The following is a 9451-nucleotide window of genomic DNA, read 5'->3' as shown; positions in this document are numbered from 1 at the left end:
TTTTAGATAAGAGTCCCTAAGGCAGCTCAATACAAAAAAGCACAAGTGGCTATTCTCTGAGCTAACTGTCGAAAGTGCCTTCAAGCCGTATTAGATAATATCACTCCATGTCTGAGACTTTGGGCTTGAATAGCCCAGACTAGTCAGATGAAAATGGACACACAGACTCCAGCAATTTCTGAGTTGAAATGACAGTTAGGAATAGACTTCTTAAATGACCCCAACATGTCAAAGACTAAACCTGCTACTTTGATTTATCATGCCATAGCAACTAGCGTCATAAAATATATCAGTTTTTTTAAATGACTAAATTTGTAAGTTCTAGTTGTCCTAAAATGCAATTTATGCATAAATAGTCATTATTATTAAAAGTTGTGTTGAGCATTTGTTTTGTGGCAAAGTTTATGTTTCATATTGGGAATGCAGAATGAAATATCTATGATCTCTGTTTTCTACTTTTTCAACCAGGATCGAATTAGCAATCTCTTACAACGTAAGTACATACTCCCAAGACCATGTTTCCAAGACTATTTTAAGTCCTCAATTGCAGAGACAAGTCTCACTTGTGCTTCTGCACAGACTGACAATTTACAGGAAGCAATTGCAATGTGTGTTGGACACATCTTGGGCAGCTTTTGATATCCTCTAGGCTTCAACTGCCTTCTGTTCCAGCTGCTGAGGTGACAACCAGCTCTGCAAGAACTCTGGCTGGCTTCTTACAGACATTCTCTGACAGCACCCCTACTTCTGCACAGGGCTTTCTTGCTGATTTCCCCAGGAGAACCAATGGGATGCCTATGTCCATACGTGCATCACTAGAAGTGCAAAGCTCTGTGGGATGGGTGACCTTTGAACAATCAGAGATAGGATCCACTGAATGAATTTCCTCCCTTTAGTCAAGTTGGCTGCAAGACACTTTCTTCAGCTTCTTGGTTGGTTGTTTCCATGGATCTAGCAACCAGTCACACTCAACAAACAACAGTGTCAAATACACCTTCACCTTAAGTTTCCCTCCTTTCCCACGTCTCTCCCTTCTTGCTCACTCACACATCCTTTGGTAATATCACCTATTCCCTCTGTCTCAGGCCCTGCTTTCTGGGAAACTCAGAATCGAGCACAGTCAAAGCAGAATTTGTCATGGGGTCGGGTGAGACCATGGAGTGAGTTAGAAGTGAAGGAGAAGAAAATAGCAAGAAATGAAATTTCTTCTATGGAAGGCAAAAGGAAATACTGGAAAAGGGCAACTTAAAGTCCAGCTCAAGAACTAGAGAGGAAGTACTTTAATCACTCTCGGTAAAAATAACACTCTGAAGAGCCAGTCATCTTAATTTGAGGTTTCTTCCGTTATAAATCTTTTTTACAGAAAATGTCTTGAAAAACAAAACTCATTAGAGAATCAAGGTAATGGTTCTCTTCCAAAATGTCTGCTGTTCACTTTTATTACTGTGTTACTGCCAGCAATACAGAGCACACTGCGTCACTCCAATAGCAAATGGGTAGATCCATGTCTTTCCTCAGAGATAAATGAAGCAACAATGTGGTAAAAAGTACTTAGTTTCAAGAGGTGAACAGTTGGATCTTTAATTACAAAGGACTGAAATCCATTACAACACGACGGGGAGTGTGTTTAATTTGCAGAGGGAGAGAAAAATTGCTGGGTTTTCTTTGTGACTTAAATGACCTTAACACAAAAACCCAACAGTCCCCACTTCTGAAGGGCAATAATGTACAGCCTCTACCCTAAATATGTAGACAGAACCAGAGGCTAAGAATTGCTTTATCTTTAAAATGGAAGAAAGAATGACACGGAGTTAAGCTTATGATTGTCTGCCTGATTTACTGTCACGAGCTCTGCTTTATAGTTGAGTAAAGTATTCAAACCTTTGACTCGTTTGTAGGAATAGAGCGATATTAGAAAGCAAGTGGGTATTGTGGGGAGAATGTGGTTTTAAACTTTACTTTCCTTTAGAGATATACCACATCTCTGAATTTTTTCGAGGATAGTGATATTCTTTTATCTTATTCAAGTAGTTTTCAGAATCCCCTACCCTATTAACAACACAAAGAATGCCCTGAAAACATTGAACTCTCTTTGCTGCAAGTTCTGAATATGTCACTTTTACTGAAGTCTCTGATAAATGGTATTAAAGCTTTCGCCTCAGCAAGGTCTTGTTCCTCAGCTGAACAAATAGGAACACACTCTTCTTCGTGAGCTTCTCAGTATTAAAAAACACCATTAACTGATTCTAAAAGATCCAAAATGGTACTCATTTTGCATTATAATGTTTGGTTTTATGATTTCATTGAAGGGTAGGAATGATCATTTCTAACTCTTAATGTGTACTCACACATGGAAAATGGAGGGATTCCAGTTAGTTTAACTCTCAATCCTGTGTCAATTCTCTTTCCCCCAAGAAAAGAGAAATGATAAGACTGATCAGGAGCAGGTGCCGAGAGAAATGGCCCTGTCTTCACCTGGGTGCAGACCACTCAGGGAGTGTACCCATCTTACACTAGTGGAAATCACTGGAAATTTAATGTTAAAGAAGGCATGGGTTCTCCTTGAATCCATTTAAAATGAAATTTTAAATTCTCCATCTGCAGAGGGTTTTCTCTAAAATCATCTCTTTTTTCTTTCAAGGAAAATTTGATCTAAAAACTACTTTTAATTGGGAAATTGTAAAGCACATTTTTATTAAACACCTTTAATGAAACTACTGATATCTGCATACCTTTTCTAATTTACAATTTTAAAGTTAGCACAGCAAAAGTCCTTAGAAATTTACATTTGTGTTCCAAAACAGAGACAAAGGCCACACACACACACACACACACACACACACAGGTAAGTGTTTATAGCAGCTTTAATATCAATACCAGAAGATGGGAAAGAAACCAGATGTTTTTCAACAGGTGAATGCTTTTAAGAAAACTATGGTATATTCATACCATGGAATACTACCCAGCAATAAAAGGGAATGAATTACTAATTTGCAGAACCACGTGGACAAATTCTCAAGGGAAATGTGCCAATTTCAAGGTTACATGTTATATAATTCTGTCTATTCAACGCTGTTCTTGATATAACAAAATTACAGAGATGAATGAGATATTAGGAATTGCCAGGGGTTCAAAATGGGAGTGTAGGGCGGAATCAGGTGGATGTACTTATAAAAAGGTAACATGAGGGACTCTTGGTAATGCAACTGTCCTGTGTCTTGACCTACACGTGTGAATACACCAACCCACACATGTGATAAAAACTAAACACCCATACAAATATATGTAAAATTGGGAAATTCTAAATAAAATTGGGTAGATTGCATCAATGACATTTTCCTAATCGTGATACTGCACTATAGTTTTGCACTATGGTAACCGCTGGCAAAACTGAGTAACACATACATGGAGTATTATTTTTTTTTCCACAAAATATAACATATTTATTTATCTTCATATTACAAATTGTTTGTAAAGCTTTTTTCTTTTTTCTCCTCTTAATAATTCATAATCTGTATTAGAGAATGGTAAATTTGCTTTAGAATTATTTATAACACACACATAAACATACAGACACATATAAAAATACATCTACAACCATCCGACCTTTGACAAACCTGACAAAAACAAGCAATGGGGAAAGGATTTCCTGTTTAATAAATAATGTTGGGAAAACTGGCTAGCCATGTGTAGAAAGCTGAAAGTGGATCCCTTCCTTGCACATTATAAAAATTAACTCCAGATGGATTAAAGATTTAAACATAAGACCTAACACCATAAAAAAACCTAGAAGAAAACCTAGGCAACACCATTCAGGACATAGGCAGAGGCAAGGACTCCGTGACTGAAACACCAAGAGAATGGCAACAAAAGCCAAAATTGACAAATGGGATCTAATTAAACTTAAGAGTTTCTGTAAATATTTTTACTAAGAGAACATAGATCACTGCTCTATTGTTGAGAGTTTTGTTTTAATAGCTGCAAATATCTTTGATTCATAACTTTGAGACAATATCTGTATAACTTCCTATTTTTGTAGGAAAATATGCTTGTTCACTGACTTGATTGCTATGACCTCATTAAGTTTTGATAAACTAGCATAAAGGCTATACAGTCTTTTAGAATTAAGAGTGTTGCAAAAAGCATTCCTCCTCATGAAAAATTATTAATAAGTAAAATAAATGAGCAAATAAGGAACCCTTAACACATTAAGCACCAAGCAAAATCCTGATATTCCTTCATAAACACCAAACTTGCAGTGGGCATTCATGGAGGGGAGTGGTGATACAGGATACGTGGGATTCAGAAATGAGACATTTGAGGTAGAAATTTCTGCCAAGCCCCTCACTGGAGGGGATAGAGACACCTTCAGTTTCTCAGCAGAAGTCACTGGTGTCACTGACCCCATGAGAAGGACACTGCCTTTGAGAAGTCTAACCACTGCAACCTTCAAATCCTTGTTCAGCAGGCTGTAAATAAAAGGGTTCAGCATGGGAGTCACCACAGTGTACATGACAGGAGCCACTGTATCCTCCTCTACTGAGTGGGAGGAAGAGGATGAAGGGCACAGATAAGCCCTGATTACCATCCCGAGAAACAGAGCAACAACAGCGAGGTGAGAGCCACAGGTAGAGAAGGCCTCGCGCCTTCCCTGGGCAGAGGGGACCTTGAGGATGGGTAAAACAGTGCAGATGTAAGAGACCGGGTTGAGCAAAAAAGGAATTAAGATGACTGCTTCCCCTAGGAAGAGGAGCACAAGCTCATTGATCTAGGTATCAGAGCAGGACACCTTCATCAGCGGTCCCAAATCACAGAAGAAGTCAGGAATTATCTTCTCAGAGCAGAAGAAAAGCTGGAATATGAGGAAGGTGTGAGTCATGACAACAAGACTCATGAGGGTCCAGCAGGCAGTCACCAGTAGGGCACAGCGATGGAGGCTCATGATCATCAGATAGTGGAGTGGGTGGCAAATGGCCACATAGCAGTCATAGGCAATTGTAGCCAGGAGAAAGATGTCCATGTCCCCAAAAGTCAAGAAGAAGTAGAGCTGGACCAAGCACCCTGCATAGGAAACGGACCTGCTCTGGGTCTGGATGTTCACCAGGGCCTTGGGCATGGTGGTAGAGGTGAAAAGGACATCTGTGCACGACAAGCTTTTTATGTGAAGGAAATAGTGTCCTTGTGATTTTTAAGACAAATGTGAAATAAAATTGTTTCACAGGGTTCCTGGCATGTAGTTTATATTCAGTTAATATGTCAAATGAGTGCATGTCATACTGTTAGTAAAGAAAATATCATCTGTTCTTGCCTCACAGCAGAGGTCCTCTTTGAAGGTAGACAGCTTTGAGTTCACCTGAGATTGTCTCTGTGTGAAGGGAAACACTTCTTTCACTGGTTGATCCTCCAGCCCAGTGGGACCGGCTCTGAATCCCTCCAGGACCCCTTGTTTGTGAAAGTTGGCCCTGGCCACACTGGCCTGCAGGGATCCTCCTATGGCTTCTCTCCCATATCACCTATTTTCTGCACCTTTCACCGGGTGAAGCCCACAGACAGTCTTCGGAATATCTTGACTTCGGCTTGGAGAGTCATTTGAGTTGCTTATACTTATGGTATCTTTCTTTCCAAACAGTAGAAGGATCAAGATTTCATCATATCCTCTTATCAGAGGCTTAGGTCTTTTCTTTCTTACCTGACTGAGACTCTTCGGCAATGAAGAGCATACTAATTCCTATGAGTGAGAACATGCCATGTTTGGTTTTCTGTTCTTGTGTCAGTTTGCTAAGAATGATGGTTTCCAGCTTCATCCATGTTCCTGCAAAGGACATGAACTCATCCTCTTTTATGGCTGCATAGTATTCCATGGTGTATATGTGCCACATTTTCTTTATCCAGTCTATCCTTGATGGGCATTTGGGTTGATTCCAGGTCTTTGCTATTGTAAACAGTGCCACAATGAACATACATGGGCATGTGTCTTTATAACAGAACAATTTATAATCCTTTGGGTTTATACCCAGTAATGGAATTGCTGGGTCAAATGGTATTTTTATTTCTAGATCCTTGAGGAATCCCCACACTGTCTTACACAATGGTTGACCTAATTTACACTCCCACCAACAGTGTAAAAGTGTTCCTCTTTCTCCACATCCTCTCCAGCATCTATTGTCTCCAGATTTTTTAATGATCACCATTCTAACTGGTGTGAGACGGTATCTCAATGTGGTTTTGATTTGCATTTCTCTAATGACCAGTGATGATTAGCATTTTTCATATGTTTGTTGGCCTCATAAATGTCTTCTTTTGAAAAGTATCTGTTCATATCTTTCACCCACTTTTTGATGAGGTTGTTTGCTTTTTTCTTGTAAATTTATTTTAGTTCTTTGTAGATTCTGGATATTAGCCCTTTGTTAGATGGGTAGATTGCAAAAATGTTTTCCGATTCTGTTGGTTGCCGGTTCACTCTGATGATTGTTTCTTTTGTTGTGCAGAAGTTTTAAGTTTAATTAGATCCCATCTATCTATTCTGGCTTTTGTTGCCATTGCTCTTGGTGTTTTAGTCATGAAGTCCTCGCCTATGCCTATGTCCTGAATGGTATTGCCTAGGTTTTCTTCTAGGTTTTTTATGATGTTAGGTCTTTTGTTTAAATCTTTAATCCATCTGAAGTTAATTTTTGTATAAGGTGTAAGGAAGGGGTCCAGTTTTCAGCTTTCTGCACATGGCTAGCCAGTTCTCCCAACACCATTTATTAAACAGGAAGTCCTTTCCCCATTGCTTGTTTTTGTCAGGTTTGTCAAAGCTTGTATGCTTTGAAAACCCCATCGTCTCAGCCCAAAATCTCCTTAAGATGATAAGCAACTTCAGCAAAGTCTCAGTATACAAAATCAATGTGCAAATATCACAAGCACTCCTATACACCAATAACAGAGAGCCAAATCATGAGTGAACTACCATTTACAATTGCCACAAAGAGAATAAGATACCTAGGAATACAACTGACAAAGGATGTAAAGGACCTCTTCAAGGAGAACTACAAACCACTGCTCAAGGAAATAAGAGAGGACACAAACAGATGGAAAAACATTCCATGTTCATGGTTAAGAAGAATCAATATCATGAAAATGGCCTAAGTAATTTATAGATTCAATGCTATCCCCATCAAGTTATCACTGACCTTCACAGAACTGGAAAAAACCACCATAAACTTCATATGGAACCAAAAGAGAGCCTGCATAGCCAAGACAATTCTAAGCAAAAAAAAAACAAAGCTGGAGGCATCATGCTACCTGACTTCAAACTATACTACAAGACTGTAGTAACCAAAATAGCATGGTACTGGTATCAAAACAGAGATATAGACCAATGGAACCGAACAGAGGCCTCAGAAGTAACGCCACACATCTACATGGGATATTATTTCTTACAACTTCATGTGAATCTATAATTATCTCAAAATAAAAGGTTAGTTAAAAAGAAGAAACGTATAAAGTATGTTTTATTTTCTCATCAGACTAATTAACATCGTGATCAGAAATCAATTTTGTAACCACAGAAAAAGAGATTTGTAAAAGTGAAGGAAAGACAGTATATTCAGTTCTGCAGATAAAGCTCTATATTGTGCTGTATAATACTGTACATATATCCAATTCCGTTTTTTTAATAAATCCTGAGAGACAGTAGCTGAGCTTTTAAAGAACCTTTCACTGAGCAGTTTATAACTCTGATCCTTAAGCCATTTCTTTGTTTTTATTTTATTTGAAATCAGTTAAAGAAAGTCACTTAAATGATTTTACTATGAGAGTGATGATAGCTTTTTTATTTTCATCAATTACCCTTGTTTGAAGTTAAAATGGCAAAAGAAAAGGTATGATTCTTTCTTTACCCTATTAAATTGATCTTTCATTCAAATTATTAAGGAAGAATTAACTGTACCCTTCATGACACTATCAAGACACATGTACCTTCTTTTATTTCAGAAAAAGTTAGACAGAGAGAAACCAGTCACTCTAAGCCCATTATTTAGCTCATGTATCTACCTTGAACACTGTGAGACTAGAGACCCAGGTTATTTTAATTACAAGAATGTGAGTTGATTTTAAGAATATTTATTTTAACTTTTAGTGCCCCAAATCCTGTTTCTGGAAAAATTCAAGTAAACACAGACTTTTATCTCAAATAGCCAATCATGATTATGTATTATGTACTGAGTCTCTAATATTCAAAATCATCATTCAATTAGTGCATTCTACTTCTTTTATCTAGTCATGACGACTATATGACTATATCTCTAATTAACTAGAAGGAGGAACAATACTAAGCCTGGGTCAATTATCATGATTTATATACCTTGATTTGTGCATGGGAATAGAAACTCTGCTAACAACATTCTCTATGATCTCATTTCAAATAATAACAGAGCCAAGCAAGAGATAATCTACACAACATTCTAAGCAGAAAAATAAACCTATTAGAAATTTAGTTATAAGACTCAACATTCTAATCTCAGTAGGCAATGTAAGTGATCAACATGTTAAAAAGACCGTTTAATTTTACTTTCTATTTAACTCTAATTAAAATTACCTTCTTTTGGAAATAAAATATTAATGAAAACAGAAAAATTGAGGGGACATATGTCATATAGAAATATTTTGGGGACACAGAATGAAGAGATGCACTATTTGCTTGCCAACACTGAGTCATTCTAGATATCATCCTCACTGTTGTGGTTAAAATCTACCTATACTCTTTGCCCAGAAGTTCTTTTTTCAGCTGCTAAATTCTTTTTGTGTTTAATATTCCTGTCTTCCTGAAATTGATATGACTCCAACCTGCTGCCTTGGCTGTGTCCAGTGTTGCTCTTGGAATTTCTATCTTATTTATCTTTGTCAATTTCCCTTGGGTTGCTGCTTGTTTTGCCTGCCAGTCAATCCAGATGGAACATCAGCCTGTAGGACCCATCCCTCTTTATTAGTTAACAGATTAATCTACAAACCTCATTTCAAAAGCAACGATTTACACAATCTGATAGATCTCTGAGATAGACACACAGATAAATAGCTCAAAATCATAAACTAATTGATCTCATTCAATCTTTAACTTTGGCATAAGAGTTTCCACGTTGGTTGCTTGCAACAAGTTTAACTGAGGTTGCTGTAGATATAGCTGTGCATCCAACATGGTAGTCACATAGCTATTAAGAAGTTAAAATGTGGCTAGACCAAATTAATATGTGCTTTAAGTGTAAAATACATGCTAGATTTCAAAGACTTAGTATGAAAAAGTTTTTAGCATATCTCATTAACATTAATAATTTCTTATATTTCTTGTAATCTGAAATAACATATCTATATAAAATCTCCATTACTTGATATTTGGGCATAGCTCTAATTCATCTTTTTTCTACCAAGATTCCTCTTCCCACTAAGAAACATGTTGCAGTGTTGCCCATTAGAG

At 37.4% G+C, this 9451-nt stretch overlaps 1 protein-coding gene across 1 annotated transcript; it reads right to left on the bottom strand.

The window, feature by feature from the left end:
- Positions 1–652: 652 nt before the first annotated feature.
- LOC105706752 (olfactory receptor 1P1-like) lies at positions 653–5720 on the bottom strand. The gene is given in 4 exon segments (XM_064382971.1): positions 653–847; positions 4349–4831; positions 4916–5178; positions 5690–5720. Coding segments are annotated over 4 exon segments (972 nt in total).
- Between the last annotated feature and the right edge of the window lie 3731 nt (positions 5721–9451).

This window comes from Aotus nancymaae, unplaced genomic scaffold, assembly GCF_030222135.1.
Source record: "Aotus nancymaae isolate 86718 unplaced genomic scaffold, 86718_ANA_hifiasm-v0.15.2.pri h1tg000030l, whole genome shotgun sequence".
NCBI lineage: Eukaryota > Metazoa > Chordata > Mammalia > Primates > Aotidae > Aotus > Aotus nancymaae.
The sequence above is the reverse complement of the archived record's forward strand: the minus strand, read 5'-3'. Positions and strand labels throughout refer to the sequence as shown.